The 22195-nt window shown below is 34.8% G+C and overlaps 1 protein-coding gene across 4 annotated transcripts in view; it reads left to right on the top strand.

The window, feature by feature from the left end:
- Positions 1–22195, top strand: part of ATRNL1 (attractin like 1) — a 433916-nt gene that overhangs the window by 129579 nt on the left and 282142 nt on the right. For all 4 annotated transcript variants that reach the window (XM_053949025.1, XM_053949022.1, XM_053949023.1 and 1 more), the window contains exon 20: positions 2237–2330. In XM_053949025.1, the coding sequence (XP_053805000.1) occupies positions 2237–2330 (94 nt within the window). The remainder of the gene's footprint in view (positions 1–2236; positions 2331–22195) is intronic.

Genomic DNA, 22195 nt, shown 5'->3' with positions numbered 1-22195 from the left:
ATCACATACACTTAATATTTGTTTCAGTAACAGCAGCGATGGCTGAAATGAATTTTTTTTGGGTTACCCCCACATAGAGATCCACAGATTGGTAGAAATCCACTTTTCATCACACACTTGCAAGCCCGAGATAATTAACTGCATATAAAAAGCATATTAAAATATGCTTTCATTGCTGTGAAACAGATTTTTTTTCTAGATTTAAAAAGTGTAAATGCAAAGGTGTTGTCTTTTTCCATGGTATTATCCAGGAACAGTGAGGTTAATAGGAACTTGCTGAATGAGAGTAATAAATGTTCACTGAAGTGCTGCTACTATATAATCTCTTGTGCTTTCCACTTTCACATTTGTGATCTACTTCCTATTAAATGAGCAATAATTGTGGGAGCAATCAATTAAGGTTAGTTAGCAATAGCTTTTATATTTGTCAAAACACTGACACCTTTTGGAATGTGCTTCAGAATTCACCCTTTTAGCTCCTTTATAACTTTTGTGCTGTCTTGTAATGGAGCATCACTGTTAAGAGCACTTAACTATAAGCAGAATAAGCTGCTAAGAATATATTTGTGTATTTTTCACTGAAAGCATTGCAAAGATTTACACAATTAAAATTAACTTTTGTGAAGAGGCTTTTTCGGCTTAAATTGCCTAAATAATAATTCCATAAATGCAGAGTGGAAAACATGAATGGATTTGGGAAAATGTAACTGATAATGTAGTGGCAGCACTTCAATGAACATTTAATGTAGAGTGTCAAGAGGATAGCAGAATAACAAAATGTAGGATTTTGTGGTAACTGCAGATATTTTTTGGAAGTGTTCTGTTATGAAACAGAGAAGAACATCACACATCACTATGTGCTGCATAGAAATTTCTGGTGTTTCTTGCAGACAGATTGAATGCCTGGCATCTCCTTAGTAAGAATTCTTCCTTAAGTTCAGCTGGCTATTTAATGACCTCTGAGGGCTGAACAAACGATTGAAGTCCTGAAATGGACATATTATTTCAATAATATCTTACATTTGATTAGGTTTTTACATTGTCTAGTACCTTTTTCTCTATTTGTTTTAGGCTGAGACAGAGAGGTGAGAGTGTGTATGGGACGGGACACTGTCAAAGAAGGATTTATTGTGTGTTATTCCTTATCAGTATAAGGGAAGTTTAAAACTCAGTCTGTGATAGGAATTCAATATGAGATTATAAAGTAGAGAATAAACTTTTATCTTATATGGGTGACCACTTGGTACTGTATCTGTTCCCAAGCAGGACCTCATATATTAAATCCTTTATCTTAGTCATAATTAAAACTTCAGTGAAAGCCTAATATGAACATCATGGTAGGTTCAGAGTTACTTTGGATTAAAGAAGGACTTTGAGTGTGGTGTGAATATTAGCAGGGAGTCATTCCATTGATGCAGGGATGTATTGACACGTTTACCAGGGAGAGATTAGTAAATTTTGTACACTTGGTTAGGAATAAAAAATGGCTGCCTAAACAAGATAGTAACTCAAATAAACATGGAAAGGAAAAGGAAGAAGAGAGCTCAAGAACTGGAACAGGAGAATGTTTTTGAGGTGAGAATCTATCAGGCAGCAAGAGTAGTGTGGAGAGGATTAGTTTGGCCTTGAAGTGGAGTGGAGGGGTGATGATCCTGTGATTCTCCTTCAGTTCAGATTCCAGGAGCTTTTAAAGTTGCTTGTTTCCTGCTTCTAGAAAATTCTTCTTGTGGATTATACCTGTAGTGTTTGCTCTGCCTTTGTTCAAATGGTTTCAGAGATTTCTTTTTGTTCACTTTTGTAAATGGCAAGAATTCCAATTATATTAGATCTTTTACCAAACATCTGCAATAATACTTTAATTAGGCATTTCAAACTAAATGGATTTCGTCATTGGTCAAGATTTCACCCTGTAGCAAAGATGAATTATGAATAATTTTCTTTATTGCACATTGAAATGGTGGGTTTTAATGGCTTTTCTCAAACTGCTGTTACTTAAGTTGTGGAGGACAGCCTCTAATGACACACAAATAGTTTTTAACTCTGCAGAAAATAAAGTTAGTTATATGCTAATGAATTTTTCTGAAAAAGATTATAATTGAAGCAGTAATAGATACATATTTCAATACAACTTGTTGGAAAAGTGTCTGGGATGAAGTATTAAAATCTGTGAATATTCATTTAGTTATGAAATTAAGTATGAGTGAGGAGATCTCATTTTTCCTTTTTGATTTTACAGCTTGCACATGCAGTGGACATGCAAATATCTGTCACATGCAAACAGGAAAATGTTTCTGCACAACCAAGGGAATCAAAGGAGATCAGTGTCAACTGTGAGTACAATTAAATGTAGTCTAAAATTATTGCAATACTTGATTAGTGAATAATCACTATTTTTCCCATTTCACATCCTTGTTTTGGTACTGGGTTTTGTGATTGACCTGCTAATGTTTTACTGGTGGATATAGTGTTCCCTACATTTCTCAGGAAATTTCACGATTACTTAGACTTTTTACTTTTAGTTAAAGAATTGCATCACAAATATTAGTAGTGTCTTGAAGGCACTAAAGACTTAAAAAATCCATTTTGTTTCCAAGAACAAACTGGAGAATTACTTCTATTTGTCTTCCTTTCTCTTCAGTTTTTAAAACATTAGTGTAAGGAAAAAATACATATGAGTTGGTAATTCCATTCATTACATTTGTCACTTATTTTGATGGGAATCTACAGTGATTCAATTTCTAGGGTTTTGGAACCTTACTAAGGTGTTTTAGACATTTTCTCACATCATAAAATTGAGACCATAGGAATGTGTAGACCTGTCATGGAAAGTACTCCATTTTTGTACTGTAATAGCTTCTTGTGTTTAGAGGAAGAGTTTGCATGTTCACAACAAATTGAGTACTAAGAATAATCAAGTACAGAAGTAGAGTAATTTATGAAGTAGGAGAAATAACACATTGAAATTAATTGTGAATTAAAGATGTTTCTTTCAGTCTGTTCTAGCAGGTACACCGTGTTATTTAATAGGAACCTTATTTGTTTTGCAGTTATAATTATTTTAATAGTGTCTGGCAGCAAACTTACCTTAGCAGTGTCGTTGGGAATTGGGGAGAAGGATCATTAATCCAGCTGACTCCTCCCCAGCAGGGAGAGCTGCCAGGTGTTTCTGCTCTGTCTTCCACAGGACATCCACTTACACTGGATTCTGAATTTGTCTTTCATACTCTCAGTGAACTGGCTTGGATCCTACCTGTAACACTTTGCTTGATAAATTGTAAAGAAACAAAAATTTCGGATGCAGGGGATCTGTGTATATCCGTGAGAAAGAGCTGTGCTGGCAGCTCTGCTGTTCCCCTGCTACCTCTGGGATTTTGTGTCCAGCTAATTGAAGACTCTCAAGATGAGATGGGAAACCAAGATTAGAACTAAGTGATGAAATTTTATCATGACAAAAGCTGGAATGATAATATCTTAAACTCTGAATTAAGTCTTCACTGAGAAGTCTTTTTTTCCCTCTCTTTGTGCCCACACAATTAATCAGTTCTAGATGTTAATGGGTGATCTGATTATCAGCTACTAACTTTCTAATTATACAAAGAACAGGAAGAAAACCCCAACAATTTCTTCTGTCCTTTGTAACACCTGAACCACAGAAAACAGTCTCTGTGCTGAAAATGCCAATTCTTTACTGACTACCCTCCACATAAGGCCCTTTACAGGCCTTCACTCCAGTCTGTCTTTCATGTATCTCTGTGGTTGTTGTTGTCCTTTGTCCTGTGTCTGTTTCATTACTGTTTTTTTCACTCTGATTTGGAACTTTTGTCTCATATGATTGGTTGTGCTGTTCAGCTGTATGAATCTGCTGTCATGAGTTTGTCTATCCTAAAAGGTTCTTTTATCCCACTTACTCAGAACATCAGAAGATGAAGAACATTAAAAAATAATAAAAAAAACAGTTACTAATGAGTCACTGAATGCAGTCCCATATTTATTCTAAACTTCATATGAAGAATATGAACTTGATTTATTTTGTATTATGCTTAAAAAATTAGAAAACTATTTCCTCTTCAAAAATAATTTGTACACTCACAACCTCTCTTGAATGTATCATAAGATATATACGCAGTCATTATCTAGAAGATAAGGAGAAATCAAAATCAGCTCAATGCTTTCCTTGTATTTATTACTTTATTATATTCTGTATAAATCATCTGAAACTTGATTCAAAGTGGGAATACTGTTCTCTATTGCTCTGGATGAATGTTTTGGGGTTATTTTGCTACTGACAGTTAGGCTAAAAACCTACAACCTCAGCAGCAAATCTAAAACCTTGTGGTTTGCTAAAATAAGTATTTTGATGAAAATTCCAGACTCTGGCTGTTCAGTGAGAAAGTTAGATTGATATTTCTGTCAAGAATCCTATTGATTAAGAAGTCATAGCTGCAGGGCTCTGTTCTGTACACACCATGCCTTGTGGGCAGAGGTTTTATGAAATCAGGGAAAGTTTACATCACTCTCTTTTTCATTAATTTTTCCCTCCTTACTTTATCAACTCTTATGGAAGATCTTATTTATTTTATTTTTTATTTATTTGTGTATTTTTTAGCATACCCATCTCTCAGTTGCATTCATTTCTTGATTGGGCTGTTGGATGGCATGAAGAACTGACCCATTTGAAATTAAAATTTGTGTTGTAAAGCAGCTTGGAGGACACATTTTCAATCTGTTTTACAATGTTTCTTTAGTGACACGTGATCATATATTTGTCAAATGTAATATTTTTGTTTCAGTTAAGTTGGTAGTTTCAGTTGGTGAAAACCTTTAGTAATCTCCTAATCACGAGGAAATTAATGGTTTGATTATTCTAAGTACTAGACTCTAAACATTAAAACCAGATACAAATGATTTCTCGTTTTCCCCCTTAATTTTTTGAAAATGCGATTGGTAGTAACAGGAAAATCATGGTGATTTAAACCGTATTTTTAGGGGAAAACTATTGCTCCAAGGCAGTTGTTTTATTTAATTTTCTCTTAACATTTGATTTACTAGCTGCTGATTTTATTTTCTCATACAATTCTGTTGACAGAGGTTTTCAAAATTCCATATGTTTTGTTGTATCCATATGCAGGATTATACACAGGGAACTTTTCAGGGAATAGGCTTGTGGGAATGTGCAGAATATGCTAAAGTTCAAATTTTGATATTATATGAGAGGAATTTTGCTGGAGGCGAGGAAGAAAAATATGAAAGTGATGGGATCAAGTGAGTAATTAAATAATTCTTTGAGAAGTTTCAGTAAGTCTGTGCTCTTGCAAGTGAAAGCCTTCACTGGCTGTGTGTGTCTGCAGCTTTTGTCATCACTGTGTAAGAACTGGGCTAAAATTGGGCTTCAAAACCTCTGTAATGAAGAACTACTTGTTGGAGGGAAAATACTGGGGGGAAAGTATTATTTTAAATCTCACATTTCATAGTATATTTTTGATAGTTGTAAGAAGTATAAATTCAAGATTATAAAATGTATTGCTCATTTTAGTTCTAATAAATGTCCACGCCATTAATTTCTTAGACATACCTCTTCTGTAAAAGTGGAAGAAATACTATTGTATTTATTAAAATATACAGTATTTATTTGGTAAAAATCTTACCTGTATGTAAGCTTTAAATAACTATTCAATAATGTAAGGATCTGTGCATAAAAAATAAACACTTATTTATAGTCTACTGTACATAAGAATAAGATTTTAAAATATCCAGCCATCCTATTCTGTATAATTTCCCTCCACAGAATAGTACAATTCATCTTACAGGTAAAAAATATAATGGGTTAAGAGTCAAATTCACCATTTTATTGATATCACTGCAGCTTTATTTGCAGATAGCAGAGTAAACCTTTTCCCAATTATTTCCACACAGAACTTCTCTTGCTGCTTTCCTGTAGGGGAAGTATTGGCAGCAATCATATAATAAATTCACTTGATTTGAACTTCCTTTATCATAGACACACATGCAAATCCCAAAACTAAACAGAAAAAAAGAATTCTTATTGCTGGAAATTTAATAAACCCCCCCTTATTCTATTGAGAAAGTGACTTTTTCTGATTGAGGGTATAGTCCATTTAATTCTGGTTACTGTGATGGTTGGTGGTTTTCTAAAGTAAAGTTAAAAACTATATTTAGTGATTTAAATTGCAACAGGAACAGCATTTTTTTTCCTGATTTCAACACTTTCCCCCCCTATTTCTAGCATTTGATAATATTTCACCATTAGTTTTACATATTTGGTTGTGTTTGATAGGAGGTGTTTTCTACCTGGTCCTGCTGAGTCCAGTCCATGAGTTTTTATTTTAAGAGAAAACTTTGACATGCTAATGCAGGTTACTCCATTACATATGACATTTGGAGGAGAATTACAGCAAAATCTGTCATGTAGCTGCTGGTGAGGTTAGCAATGTTGGTGGGCTTAGCAACTGCCTCTCTTCTTATTTAACTGCTTGAAAATTTCAGCTTGCCTCTGTAAGGACAGGTTCGTGCCCTCAGCTAGTTCTCACAGTGCTGGATCATTAGGTTTCTAAGGAGAACAATAAAATAAAACTCCTACTTCAACATTTATGAGTACATTTCTGTTTTAAATGTACTCATTTTCTTCTCTACATGTAGTAATTATTGTCAGATCTTTCAAGGATTCGAGCTATTTTTTTTTCTTTTAATTCATGTTTCTTGCATCAATCATCTTTTCTTAAATTGCAGCTTTCATTTAAAAAATATGTCTAATATCAAAGCTTTGGAACATGACCCAAATGCACTCTAATGGCTCAAACCTTCAGAAGGCACTTGAAACATTTGAAATGTAAAATTTGAAGAAAAGGAAAATACAGGTTTTGGCAGTATTGTATGTCACTCTTGGCCTTCCTGTTGATTTTTTTTTTTTTTTTTTTTTTTTTTTTTGTTCTACAGTAGGCTCACTTTGTCTGCTTTGGTATATTCAGTATATTATACGTAAAGTTCATGAGGCTCTCTGGGATATTTCAGAGTTGCAGGTTCTCTGTAAGTATTGCAGGTTCTTTGTTAAGTATTGTTACATCCAAACATTACATTTTATTCAGGAAATTGTCCAGTTTTGCAGAGATAAAGAACGACAGTTGGAGTGTCATGTATCATTCCTAGAAGACAGTGCTTTCAGAGCAGAAGTGAGGATGAGGTAGTGGCTGAGGGAGAAGCTGCAAAGCATCTTGCAGAGAGCTTTGCACCTTGGGACTTGGTTGTGTTCTGTCCCTATGAAATATACCTTTTATCCTTCTGAGTTTAGTACTAATTGTCTGGAAATGGGGAACTTTGGGCATGAGAGTTTCTCTTTCATGAGAATAAAGGAATTTGGCTTTGGCTTCTAAGTTAGGATCTTCCATAACTGACTGTATGCACATGTATAAAAATGTATTTTAGTTTGGCAAGTTCAACAGAGGAGAATCCTCTCACTTTAGCTTTAGCTGTTTTCTAAGATATTTCATAGTCATTACTTTCTCTTCAGGCTACCTCCAAAAATACTAAGTGAAGAGCAAAACAGGTATTTTTTTTACAATTGTTCAAACACTCCTGGCTAAAGAAGGAATGCAAGCACTGTCCTTGTCTCTTGCGCCCAATTGGTTTACATTTGTATGCATGCTGGATTTAATTAATATCTTTTCAGTTTCCTATTTGAAAAATATATTGTGCTGGATTTTCTTTCCAAAGAAGTGAATCTCTCTTTCTGAACAATTGTTCCTCCAGTGCCATGGCCATGTCATTCAGGGACTGGCATGTGAATAATCTGTTTTGCTCAGTGCAGCCTGCCCAAACCTTTCACAGACCCCATGCCATTGATATCTGTTTTGAGTTCCAGTGCTCAGGATGCATTTGTTGTAAGGCAAACCTCTTTGTATAAAATGCTTGTAATTTTTGGTGCAAAGTATCAATTGTCTAGGGATGTACAGTTAAGGTAATGCTTTTACATGCTAGTTTTTTTTTTAATAGACTAGCACAGCTGAAAAGAACAGAGAAGTTTGCATGTTCTTTATGTCTGAATTAGACTCATAAAGATTTAAAGCTAAATATAAGGTGAAGACACTTCTTCTGCCTTTAATTAGTTGGGTACTGAGTTCAGACTGACATTAAATTAGGAGTGGGAGTGAAGCTGATGTTTACTCATACAGGAAAAAGAGAAACAAGCATAGACTGTGCCCCATGGAAGAGCAAGAGAGAAAGGGAGGTTATGGCTGCCATAAAATTGCTTTATTTTTTAGTCTGATATTTTCTTACCCAGCAAAGTTGTAGCTTTAGTTTCTGTGCTTGTTTTTGGAAAGAAGGAGGTCAAAAGGCTTTGTGGATTGGGCTGGCTTTACATCTTGCCTAAGGCTAGCTTTGAAGCAGAATTGAACACATCTGCATAGCCAATGCTTTTTCTTACTCTCAGGCAGGGTCAGAATAGGTTGCAGAGACTTAAAATTTGAGGTTGTCTTTTTTAACCCCAGTTCAAGCAGTTGAAAATGGCAGGGCTCTGCTGCATTGCATCTGTCAGGGTGTGCAATGGAGGCACCTGGGAATGCTGCTCTGGGGCCAGGACTGGAATCCAGTTAAGTGTTAGGGATGCTGAGTAACATAAGTCACATGAGCCAGAACTCAGAATGAACAGCTCTTGTGAAGTACCAGCCCCGTGGGAGAGGTGTTTGCACTTACACCATCTCCAGGCACTGCTGCCTTGAGAAAATGAAAAAGGAGACCGGACAATTTCTTATAAAACAGCGTGTTTAGATTCCAGAAAACACTTGCAGGAGGCTGCTGACAGTGGAGACAAACTTCTTTTCAACATGTGGCTCCACCAGGCATTTGTCTTTCCTCACCTGCATGAACCAAATACCCCCAGGACGATAGTCTGTTCTTTCTGCCAGATGTAGTGCTGGGGTCTCCACAAAACATAAATACATGCAGCTTGATTACCCTGGTCACCAGCTTTGTTAACCATTAATGTAATTGTTCTGTTCTTTCATATTGCTGGGGTTGGATTATAAACTGTCATTGTTCATGGAAGCTGTAATTAATTTCACAAATCAGAAATTGCCATGTATGGGATAGGAACTGGGAATTACTCTGCAGCCAGGGGGAAGAAATAACACAGATTTCCAGTAGAGTATGAATTTGGTTTACTCTTCCTACTGCTTTGGTTAAAGATAAGTTGTTCACTTTAGAGAAGCAAAAGAAAAAACCTGATGGGCTTTTCTGGCTACTCATCTTCTGTCATCACAAAAAATCCATAGCTAAATTGTGACTGACAAAACCAGATATTTCAGGGAGTTCTTTTAAAAAATTCTATTATATGCAGCTCTGTTGTAACTGATTAAATTCAGTGTATGCTGTGTTACAGTAACAACCCTCTACATCAATATTATTATTGCTGGCTACTGCTACTTCAGTCAGCTTTGCACAATTAACTATGGAGCAGAAGGAAGGAAAGTGATATTTCCTTTGTGGAAGGCAAATGTTTAAAGAGATTAAAAAAAAAGAGTAAACAGTCCTACGAAACTTTATGGAGGATAAAACCTTTTCAAGGTGATCATCTTCTAGAAAACAAATGTTGCTACTACATTTTTTTGTAGATTTGGTATCTAGAACAAAGAATTTGACATGTTTTATTACTTTTGCCTTCATGACACACAAACACTGGTCAGTTTCAGTATAGGTAAATGTTTGAGAAATCAATGTTCTCAGAGTGGTTTTAATTTTTTGGTGTTTCTTAGGGGATCTTGGCTACTATAGAAGATACAGATCATATTTAAAAATGGCTTATCAAAATGTTATGTATCATTATTGGTCCTTTGTGCTGGAAGAGAGCTGAGGAGGAAAACCAAAGGGTTCTGACATGCCTCCATCCTTGCTGATCATTGTAGCATCACAGACAGAGGCAGTTTGTCAGTTCTCTGGAAAGGAAAGAAGGGAAATAACTGAAGAAAAGGACTTACAGCAGTATTACTGTGCCCTTCATCAAACTCTTTTATTAAAAAAAGAGCAATTGTTTTTGCTATATAAAGCCATCAGTTTTCAGTTGTTTCATAAGCAAATAGGTTCTTTTTTATTAGTTTTCAATTTAGGATAAGATCAATCAGTCTATACTGATTGATTATTGGATTGTTACATCTGGAAATTTATTAATTGTTTGAGCTTCTTTGTACAGCTTCCCCTTTTTCTTGTGGTTTCCACCAAGGATAGAATAGATATTTAACCTTCTCTGGCAGAAGCACTTAAATATATTCTAGTAAAAAAACTTCATGAAATTCTTTCCCTGAGTCATTCATGGTAGCACTGTATTGAGTAAATAGTAAAATTTTTCTACATCATTTTATTAGAAAGAAAAGAGAATTGGTTTGTTTTCCTTAACTGATTATCTGAACAAATGAGATTTGGCTGGCTGAAATTTAGAGACAATGGAACTATATTGTAAAGAGAATTATGATTTAGTTTCACAAAACTGATTTAGTTACACAAAACTGGTATTTCATTATGGGCTGCTAGACTTTAAGTACTCAGTAATGGAAACTCCACTTTTGAGAAAAAACAGTAAAAATTGTTGTGGGCCACAGATATATTGAGTTTTGAGACAGATAATGTGGTTTCGTCTCATTTGAAAGTGGTCTGTAAAATTGAGATGATTTCAAAGGAACCTCATCTGTTTCTGAAAATAGTATATTTTGCATGTTCATGTAAATTCTGACCTTTTTTGAGATTTGTGATGGGGGAAGATTCTATGGTGAGCTTATTAAATAGTATTGACTGTCCCCCAAAACTCACCCTTTCCATTTTTGTTGGGTTTGCTTTTATTTTTTTTTTCAGTTTTTAAATGAAGCTGTATCTTCCTGAAATGACACCAACTAGTGAGGCACAAAGTATGGATTCTTAGTAAATGATGAATAGCACTTATTAGCTCTTATGCCTTTTAAATGACTCAAAATATTTTTTCTGTTTTAATTGAAGGAAAAATCATTTTAGATAGAAATGAGTGATTATTTGACCTGATCTATACTTAATATGTTTGAATATTATTAATATCCATCATTTTCTGAGATACTTGATTGAATTTAGTCTGAACTTTATTAAAATGGATTTTTTGAAAGGTGTAAAATAACTTTGTAATTAAATCCAGTGGGAGGTGTATATATAGGAATTACTTCAGAATAGTTTTCTCTTGAATTATCAGGACACTATGCAAATAAAAGAAAGCATTAGGATATTGCCTGTCACAATAACTATTTCCTTTACTATTTCACTGTGTGGAAAACTCAAAATATATATGGAATGGGAGGTGAGCTGGAATTTAACCAACACTGTGTTTCTTTCCTGAGTTGAACTGCTATAACAAAGTCCTCTTGCACTCCAGGCTTTCCTTTTTTAGCTGGGCAGAGAAAGTGTGCAAGGAGAATTTACAATGAAAATAGTTTTTCAATAGAATCTGTATTAAGTTTGGCATTAAAAAAAATCAGGTTGAATGATTTGAAAGTGATACTGATTTTATTGACAGTTAACTGAAAATATTGGTTATTGTAGAGTTGTTTTCTGCTGAAAACCAGGTTTGCAATACTACAGTGAGTGTTGAGTGGCTTTAAAATAGTTGTGTTGCTATTGCTGCTTATTGCAACCAATTGATGGAATTTTGATGAGGACTGAGCAAAGGCTGAAGGGACTCTCTGTGTCTGCTGTCAGGGCTTCTGCTATCCGAGTCAATACATTGTGGAGGATATAGCTTTTATTTGAAGGAAAAGCAGTTTTCTAAGGTAGATCCATCCAAAATACCCATGTTTTCCTTATTATCAGTGCACAAGTTTAATGTATGTAGAAATCCAAGCATTTGATTCTTTTTAAACTGTGAGTTTAAAAAAAAAACCAGTTTTTTTGAATCTCAAATTCTTCTCAGTAGATATACAATTCTTGTGATTTTTCAAAGCTGCTGAAAATCTCTTCATTATTCTCAGTTCTTAAATCTCAGATAAGGTAATACCCATTGTGCAGCATAGATCTGAGTTTATAATTCATATCTGATAGGCCATTAGTATGGTAATTAGTAATTGGTACAAGAGTTGTTAAAGTTGAAATAGACATCTGGTTTAATCAATTTGTCATTAAGGAAGTGAAAGTGTAGAGGTAGTAATGGGAAAAGAAAATACCAGTGTGAGAGCTCAGAGCCCTCTCTGAGCTATCAACACGAAGCTAAGTTTGAAATTGGAATAATGCCTCTTTATCTTGCTTGGGTTGCTCAGTGCTCAACTTGCTCAAATACCACGCCCTGTTTTTATTTTAAAATCTATTTTCAAAACCTTACAAATAGCTAAAAGAAATGAAGCTACATTGTGATGAAAACTCGTTGATAGATATATCCATCAACTTCAGCTTGTGATATTCATATATTTTATTTACTGAGAAAAAGAAGAAAAGAATTTTTTATAGAGCAATAAGGAAAGCCTAGGTCAGTTGGGTACTAAAGACACTATTTGATAAAAATCTCCTGGTGATGGAAAGATTGCTTTTCTTTTCCTTTTATGTTCTCTAATAGATGAAATATGCATCTTCCTACTGCCATTTTCATTTTCTGTTTTCTCTTTCAGCCAATTGCATGCCTTTACATATAGATGAAAATTTAGCTGGAATAGTTTTATTTCTGGTTTCAATTTTTGTTTCAAAGTTAAGACATTGTTGCCAGTTATTAGTTTTAAATTGCTTCAGTAGTTGCCAAGAGTATTAGAAGAATGCACACAAAAGATTAAAGCTATGCACAGAGAGAACTAAGAAATGTGGGTTGGTATTAAGACATGGGAGTGAGAAATCCATTAGTCCTCTCTTTTTTTTCCTGATAATTATGTAGACTGTGCACATCAATTACAGAGTTCTTAAGGAGTCCTCATCCTGAGGAGCCTGCCAACACATTTGCATTCTTCTGCAGCTGCATGTGCAGACATCTGGCAGCCAAGCAGGTTTTCTTACATATTGAATCCTCTTTCCATCCCACCCCTGTCTGTGCCCTGGCTGCAGGAGAGCCCATGTTCTCAGGCTTCCCCACGGCCCAAGTGCAGGCAGGGCTACAGAAGCTTTCTGTGCCACTCCTGCATTAAAGATGGACAACTGAAATGAAATAAAAATTCCATTCTTGGAATGGTTGAGTAGATAAGGGCACTGCATGTAACATTTTAACGTTGCTTGGAAAACTGTAGGTATCTCAGTTGTACTTTAACAATTAAGGTAATGAAGAACAGGAGGCTGTGAAAATGATGCTGCTTCAGAAGTGTGGTTGAAGTCCTATCCTTTATTTGGTCACTGAAATCTATTGTGATTCCCTGTACTGATAGTCTTCCTTGCTGCAGCTTTGTCTTTTTCCATTCCTGTTTAAAAATTGGGAGATGGACTGCCTGGAATAATGAATTCTGCAGGCAGAATATATATAAGCACATGTGCCTACATAAACATCCTTTTTTCTTTGCCTTCATTCTTAACCTGCATTATCATGTGAATGACATGGAATAATGAAAACTTGAAAAGACAGTAAATTACAATAAACATTACTGAAAAGTATATGTAATATTTTACCTCTTATAAGGTAAACTCGCAACATTTGATACAAAAAGTAAATTCTCCATCACATGCAAGGTATTTACAGGAAATGATAACTGATAAGGCAAGAAGAAATAACATAGGAGCAATTCTATCTGTATTCACCAGCTGAAAGATAATAATGTCTTAATATTAGAAATACTCCCTTATTCTTTTCGTCTTCTGTACTGAATAATCACCACTAGAAAGTATAAAATATAAATTAAGCTGCACAACCTTTGCATGCTTTGAGCTTTCTATTTTTTTTCCTTGTGGATGTACTGAAAAATAAGTGGTATTTATCAGCTGACTAGATAATGGGGCTGGGGAGCTTGATTACAAGGCCATAAATCAATCCAGGAACCTGATGATATGCTAAACTTCAACAGTGGAGCCTGAGTGGCTTAGATTATCACTTCAGAAGGATTGACTTAAAGATTTAGTTCTCCATCTCTATCTATTATTTTTCTATTACAAAAAAGGAATTTTTCAGCAATTTAAGAAAAGAACAAAGTACTAGAAGGCTGAGTAAAAACTTAGCTAGGAAAGCTGTTTTAAATAGTGTCAGGAGTCTGATTTAGAATCAAAGCAAACTTATAATCACATTTGAAAATTTGATCTGCCACAACATTTTTTTCTCAGTGTTGCACAAAGCAAAGATAAATTTAGGAATACTGGATTACAGCAGGAGGCCAAAGTGAGAGCAGCAAGATTGGCAAGCCAACATACAGAATGTGTCAAAAAGGGCTCATTGTCCTGGAAGAAAAGATTTTGGGCTGCTCACAGAGAAGTGATAAGAATTAAAGGGTAAAGGAACAGTCAAGCTGAAAGAGATTTAATAAATCAGATTTCATAAAGAAGACTTAAAAAAAATATTTGTACTGGAAATGAGTTCTTACAAGATCCGTAAGGAGATAAGGGCAGCAATTACTTTCTAACAGCTGCTACAAAATCTAATCTTGTTCTCCTTTAGGCCATTTTATCCTCTCTTACGCAGAGTCTTGATTTAATCACAGATTTGGGCCCTGATTCAAATAAATATTTTAATACATGATAACACCTTGTTCCTTAGGTTTAAGAGGGGATATTCCCTTGGTTTGGTGAGAATTGGGAACATACGGTTTACTTTTGTTTCCCCTGCTCTTGAGAGCCTTATTGTAAAATGTCAGTATGGAATAGCAGCAAGAGTTTCACAAAACAAGTCCACAAAGTTTTTTTTCCACTCCTAATAGTTTGCTTCTCTTTATTCATTCATTTTCCTTCATTATGTTTTTAGGTGTTTTCTGTACTTGGTAAATAACGGGGGTTTTTTTAATGAGGAAAGGTAAAGTTGAAGGTGACAAATAGTGATTGTAAGAAATGAAAAATGTATAAATCAATGCTTCATGTTGAACAGAAGGATTGCCTCCTCTGAAGTTATGAATAAAAGAGGTAGTAGCACATCTAAACAGATGAACAGCTCCACTGCTGGTCAATGCCAACCACGTGTGAGTTAAATAACTCTGAGATTCATGAGTAGGAATGATATAAATCCATTATTTGTGAAAGATTTTTTTTAAGAAAATCCATTTTTTGTTTGAATTGTACTGTAAGGTTCCCCCCCACCCATTTTATTTATACTACCCTGATGTGTATAGAGTGAAATACATTTTCCACCCTGTTTTTAGGGTAGAAAAAAAAAACCTTAGTCATGTTTTTGTTTTAATTCTCTTGTCTTTTTGTCATTGGCTTTCATGAAACCTTTCCTGTGCCATTACTTTATTGCTTTTGCTCTTGCATTTTTGAAAATAGCTAAATATGTGACTTAATAAGTGGTCGGATAATTGCCCTTCACAAGCTTTGATTCGAGCTTTGTCTGTGCTCAGTTTTCTGTAGTTGCATTGGCATATTTTTCATTGTCTACTCAATGTTCTTAGACTATTTCTATGTGGTTAAAGTTCTGATACCATTAAAGGCTCGTTTTAGACTTAGTTGTTATGCCAGAAGAGGTTGATTCTTTTAATTTAAATATTTGAACCCATGCATACTCCCTATGTGTCCTCAGCCTTTGACAATTTCCTCAGCCTGAGAAGCTCTTGTGTCTTGTTTTAATTATGTTTGTATCAAATGAAATTATCTGCAACAGGTGTCATTGAAGTATCGGCCTTAAAAGAAACTACTATGAATATTCAGCAAACTTTACTTCTTTCATAGGGAAAAGAAAGCATGAAAGAAATGGTGACTAATGTAGCTTTTTTATAAACATGGTAGAATTCTAATTGAATTATTCCAGTTATGTACAGGTCTAGAAATGGAAAAGAAACATTCGACAGTACGACCCAAAGATTATTCTAATATATCTTATTCCTTCATAGTGGATTTATTGACCTTTATTCCAGATATATCCAGTTTTCCGTGTTTCTAAATTTGTATCATATTTGGTATTCTGCATGCTTATAATACAGTAAATTGTCATACAGTCTATTATCACACTGTAATAAAAACTGCCAGGTGACATCTTGTATGAACATTGTTTTCTGCAAATTTAGCAGTCATTGGTAAAATTTGTGAATATTCCTTACAGAAAGTTCTGATTCCCAATTCTAGAGTCCAAATCTGATTATCAAAAATTTCTTCTGTATGGCACTAGGTCATATGGTGCACATGTTGTTTTAAAACCAGAACATTTCACTATAGTTCTTTTCTGTTTCTTATGAGGTGTTTGTCAATTTAATATTTTGCCCTTTGAATATGTGCTCATTCATACGAACAATGTGAATATTATGAATCAATGAATTCCGGATAGCTTATAAAATATTCTCTGATTTCAAAACACTTCTCTAAGTGTTTCTCTAAAGTCACTCCTGAAGTAGAACTTTGAAATCAGAGGGTCATCCCAGTTATATTTTCTTTAAAAACAAAAATCTGGAATAGAAACTTAGAATGATCAGAGAGTAAATTAGTTGGATTTTTTTTCCACTCTGATAGTCCCAAAAGAGGATTCACCTCAGAGTCCATCTCTCCACTGTGCTCTCAGTTGATTTCTTTCTCTTATTTATGAAAAATATAACAAATTGTTTTTCTGACATGACGGACCATTTCAGTCGCCAGAATCTGTTTTCAATTGACATTAAAATATTTTGCATTTCTAAGTTATGGTTAATGTTGCAGATTATAGCCTAACTTCTGCATAACTTAGAAACCCAGCCAGAAAACAAGTGAGAAAGAAGACGTTAGGAATGTGAAAACATCCAAGGAAAGGATTGTATTTTAAATATTTTAAAAATCACTCTCTATAATGCAAGATATACACACATAACTGACAAATATTGTAACTGAATCTTTTCTCTTAAATACTGATTTTGATACTATCTTTCAGTTAAAAAACATTTCATAATATAAAACCACTGGCTAAATTATTGGACCGAGGGAGTTTATTATTCTTTGACTTAAGCAAAATGACTGGGGACAGATTTTCATGCTGGCATCCAGAACAAATTTAATTCAAACTGAGATGAAAGGCGGTTAATGTAATTGTAGCCTATTATCCTATGCAGGCTTGAGTTAAGAAGTCAGACAACAGTCAGAAAATGATGGATAGAAAATAGAAATGCTCAAGGCTGGTGAAATAGAGACTTGTGAAGGGATTATGCCGTAACTGTTCCCACATAATCTCTGCATCGGTAATATCCCACCTCTACTGTATGTTTGGATTAATAAACAGGATTTTTTTATGCCTCCTGCATTCTCTTTATTTCTCTCTGACGTCAAAAAAGGTCCTGGTTTAGTAAATTTCATGACTTTGTAATCAGGATATTTTTCCTCCCTAATATACCCACCTTCATCAGTCCTGGGCATGCCATAAAGCATTCAGTTTTCTTTTCTTTCTAAGCACCTTTTTCTTTGTTATTGCACAGAGTGATTGGGAAGTAGTTGGCCACATAACTAGTTAGTCTTTGATCCTAAGACTATCTAAGGGACTAGCAAAAACTGTTATTTTTATTAGTGTATTGAGTTAAGAACTAGTAAATAGTCAACTCTCAGATTTTTCAACTGTAAGGGTGTCTGGTTTTTTTGTATGGCCCTTTGGATATAGTTTTTCATATTTTAGGTGACCAGGCGGGGTTTTTTAGGATTGTGTCCTGGCAGATTACCTGGATTTTGTTATTCCATTTCATTTTTCAGTAATGGAAATATTTTTTTAATGCCTACATATTTTGCACTACAGTCTTTTAAAAATTAAAAAGACATGTCTTGGTCTCCTCAGAATACATACAGAAAGGTGCTAAATTGTAGTTCAAAGCATGTTAATTACAAAAATAATTCAATAGTTTTGTCACCCTTGTTATAGCCCATAAAGCAAAGAAAGAAAATTTTTTCCTCTAAAGAAGCTGATTGTACCCAGTGTAATACATATGTCTGAGGTAATTCTAGTAATAACTAATTCAAGCAGCAAGTGTGATGCTTACAAAACACAGGAGATTGGTTACTGATCAGAAGTCCCACTAAAGCTGCTGTCTTACGGCCTCTTTGCAGAGGGATTGAGTCTTTGAGGCACATGGGATGGAATGATAAAATAACTTTTAGAGGAGTGTCAGAGTTTGATTTCCCAGTCACTCCCAGCTGCAATGCCAGATTTCTCTCCTCCATTGTGAGTAGTATCACCAGAGCTCTTACAGTAGCTAAAAAATTTATTTTCTTTTCTTGTTCTGACATTGTTTAGGATAAGACTTTGTGCATTTGAAAAATGCTGTATTCTGTGAGTTGCCCTTTGGGAAGTCTTTGGGATTACTTAAAGATTAGTGCTATACTCACACAGGAGCAAGCACTGCTTTCCTGCAAGGCTGCAGTCTTGTGCAGCCTGCCCATCAAACTCCATATAAACATAGTCTGAACGGATTAGGGCTGACAGAGCAAAAATCCTATTATTAAATACTTCACAGTCCCCTGCCATGAGGCTCTAGACTAATTTTGGTCAACTTTTTTTCCCTTTTACAGCCATTCCTTTTAAGTTTTCTTCTTAAGCATCCAATAACTTTTTGAGCAGAGCTGGCCAAGACTGGAAGTGTTGACAACTACAATATAGTTGCTGCACCACAGACAGAAACATTTATTTACACTTCTTTGGCACTTCATAAAGAAGTATCAGTATCATCTCTGCTCCAGGAAATTCATGAGGTTATGTGCTGTAATGGGCTAATGGGGATTTGGGCTCTTCATAGGCAAGAGGCCAGGGAAAAGCAGATGTGTGTATCTGACTTGATCCTTTCTCCAGCCACCCAGACATTTTTCTGTGTTCTATTCTTAATAGGTATTTCTCTATCTCTTGGATTGATATCTCCTTTTAATAAAGTCAAATAAAAGATGGGATTGATATGCTAGATATTAAAAAGGACTTCAAAAAAGTCCTTTTTTAAAAGGACAGATATGCCCATATTGGAATGATGGTAGGCAATAACACATGGATTTGATAGACTGCTATGCAGGGGTGGGGTAAAGAAAGTTCTTTTAGGCAGGAGGAGAACTTATCAGAGCAACATACTGGATAGGTGTATAGATACTGGAATGATCTGATGGACAAAAATACGGTATGAAACCCTGCAGGTCAAGAAGGAAGCTACAAGTCTGGAAACTGTGATGCCTCCATGCTTGCTTTCAAAACATTCTCTAGTGATTCTCTGGGAATTTCTGTTGATGGCATAGGAAAACACATATGGGAAATAAAAGTTCTGAATATCTCATCAGAAACACCTAAGTAATCCAGGAATAATGAAAGTTACTTGAAAATGTAAGGGCTAGAGTTTTGGCTTCCTAAGGGTAAGGATGGTAGCTTGTCAGTTGCAGTATGTATTATACATAAACATCTATGGTATTTGTGCCTCATGTTTATATTACAACTTGTCATTAGCACTGTACAAGTTGTTGCAAGTACAGCAATGACTGTTTTCTAAAATTTCCTAATACTGTATAGCTGACAGCCTAGAGAAAGCCATGACACTCTGGTTTATTCATACCTTTGTCTTCATTTTGCATTTAGTATTCTTGAACATCCACGTATGAGGAGCATTTGGCCTTCGCTGAGCTGCAATGTCCACTCCAAAATGTGTGATATGCTTTGCTTCTGAATTGTCATTTTTGTCTTGGCTTAGTCAGAATTTCCCATATTTTTGGAAATATTAATTGCCGTATTGTGCTAAATTGTAGTCTTAAATGACAAGAAAATGACCAAAGTTACCATACGTAATTTGAAGCAGAAAGACAAAAAGTAACTTGCCTGTCTTTGTACCATTTTCTGGAAATTACAGTGTCTGTATGGCATCCTGAAATACATATTTCTGAAATTGCCTTTTCCTTAAATTGCCTTGAAATTATAGTCTTATAGAAATAGTGATTTTGTTAAAAATCCCCAACACAACAAAAGCAAACAAACAAAACCCATCTCAGAATCTTGAAAACAAAGTGAAATGAATGCAAGGAAGATCAAATGCAAACAGCTGAGAACTCTATAGCACTCTGTAATACCACAGCACTGAACTTTCTGCACTGAGATTTTAACTGAGTAGTTCTTTGCAATAATTTTCCTCAGAGACTGACCATAGATCAAATTAAGCAGTAGTAAAATAGTCCTATTACAAACCATAGATTAAGTTCAACAATAATAATATTATAATGAACATTTTTTAAAAACAAGCCATAAACTGTTTAAAAGTGCTTAAAATACTTACTACAAACACACGTAGTAATAGTAAAATTTTACAATTCAGTAATGCCTAATGAAAATGCAGTAAGCCACTTGGGATTTAGTGTGTGTATATATATTTATTTTTCATGTGGTGTACTTGATGAAGCCATTTATGATGCATTTGCTCTGACTGTCAGGGCCTGTTAAAATATTTAATGTTCTGACGTGCTGCCTCTCCTGCTCTTTGTGAGAAATGGTTTCTAAACAAGAGCAATATGCAAACACTCTTGGAAAGTGCCAGAACAGGCAGTGAATAGCTGATCACAGAATCACAGAATGGAGCCATCCCAGAGCACGTGGACAGGATTGTGTCCAGATGGTTCTGGAATATCTCCTGTTCCAGTGCACAGTGGCTTGCATGTATTTGTTTCATATGGTCTTTAAGATCCCTTCCAAACCATCCTATGATTCTATGACTATTCTATTGTTGATATTAAGTTAACATTTAACACATTTATTCAACATTTATCTTTGGTTTTTGAAAAGGAAACCTGTGGGAGGAGCTGCATTTCAGTTTATGCAGTAATAAGCTTTCATGGTTATGTTACCATTGCTTTTTATCTAATTCTTCCCTCTAAAAGGAAAGAAGTAGTTGAGAAACCCATACTAATATTTCTCAGAGTTGTGGTTCAGTTCAGTGTAAACAGAGCCTCTTATTTTGAGTTATGGGATATTCTAACATTTACTTTCTAAGGGCTAAAGTAATGTCTGAAGTGTGTGATTAGGTCAAAATGTGAGAGAAGAAATGTGGGTATTTCTCTTCCCTGACTTTGAGAGAACAGTGACTGAGAAGAGGGAAGTCTGCTTGTCCAAGTTCACCTTTTTGCATATAGTCAGGTTTGTGCATCACTGCCAAAAACATGGCCATTTGTAGAGAAAGGAGTACCAGAGGTAAAGGGTAAGGCCATGGACATGAGATTTTTCTTGTTCAGAGTAAGCAGTATCAAATAATTTGCATATAAAATCCATTTTGTGCCTTATTCATTAAGATTAACAGGGAGTTATCCAGTTATTCCAAATGAGGGCTGTAGGTCACTTTATTATTGTATAGAAGAACTAAATAGAATCCAGACTTTATTAAAAAACTCTTATTTTACATATTAACTTTTATTTTCTCTTAATTATATAATTATATATGTATTCTCTTAATTATATAATTATATGTTAAGTGACACCTCATTGAAAACTTATTTTGTCCTGGAGTGCAGTGGATTTTGTGATGTGAAATATTATTACTTCAAAGAGTATATAAGAACTCTGTAATATTAATTATTCTTGATCTTGCGGGGAAGAAGGATTTGAATAGCATGAGGGATCTGGAAATGGAAAACTTTCTGATGACATTAAAATGTTTTACTTTTTTCTTTTGGTGAGATCAGCCTAGATTAAAAAAAAAAAGTATTGCTGGCCTAGGCCTCTTTCATGAATTATGTGAGGAGGAGACAAATTGATCTACAGAAAAGTCATTGTCTCAAGACATTGTTATATGCACTTACAAAAAAAAAAAAAAAAAAAAAAACAAATAAATCATTTCCCCACATTATTAAAAAGTTCTAACTGGAAACATAAATCCCGGTACCTTTTACCCTTTTAGGTTATCATTATCTTAAGAGGTAGGCTGATAATTCTTTATATCTGAAGTTACTTATGACTGGAAGGATCTTGGCATTGTGAGAAGTAAAAGTGTCCAATTTTTACATTAGAACCAAAGATCTGAGAGGTCTGTCTGAATATACTGCAGTATTAATGGATAGCTTTGGGACAATGGAGTACAGAGTACAATGTCAATGCAGTCAAGAAGCAGACCTTTATCTGTAAGAGGGATAAATTTACATTTATGGATTATGAAGTTTGTCTATTTCACATATTTCA

The sequence above is a fragment of the Vidua chalybeata genome, chromosome 8, assembly GCF_026979565.1.
Source record: "Vidua chalybeata isolate OUT-0048 chromosome 8, bVidCha1 merged haplotype, whole genome shotgun sequence".
Taxonomy (NCBI): Eukaryota; Metazoa; Chordata; class Aves; order Passeriformes; family Viduidae; genus Vidua; species Vidua chalybeata.
Note: the sequence above shows the minus strand (reverse complement) of the source record. Positions and strands in the feature narration are given on the sequence as shown.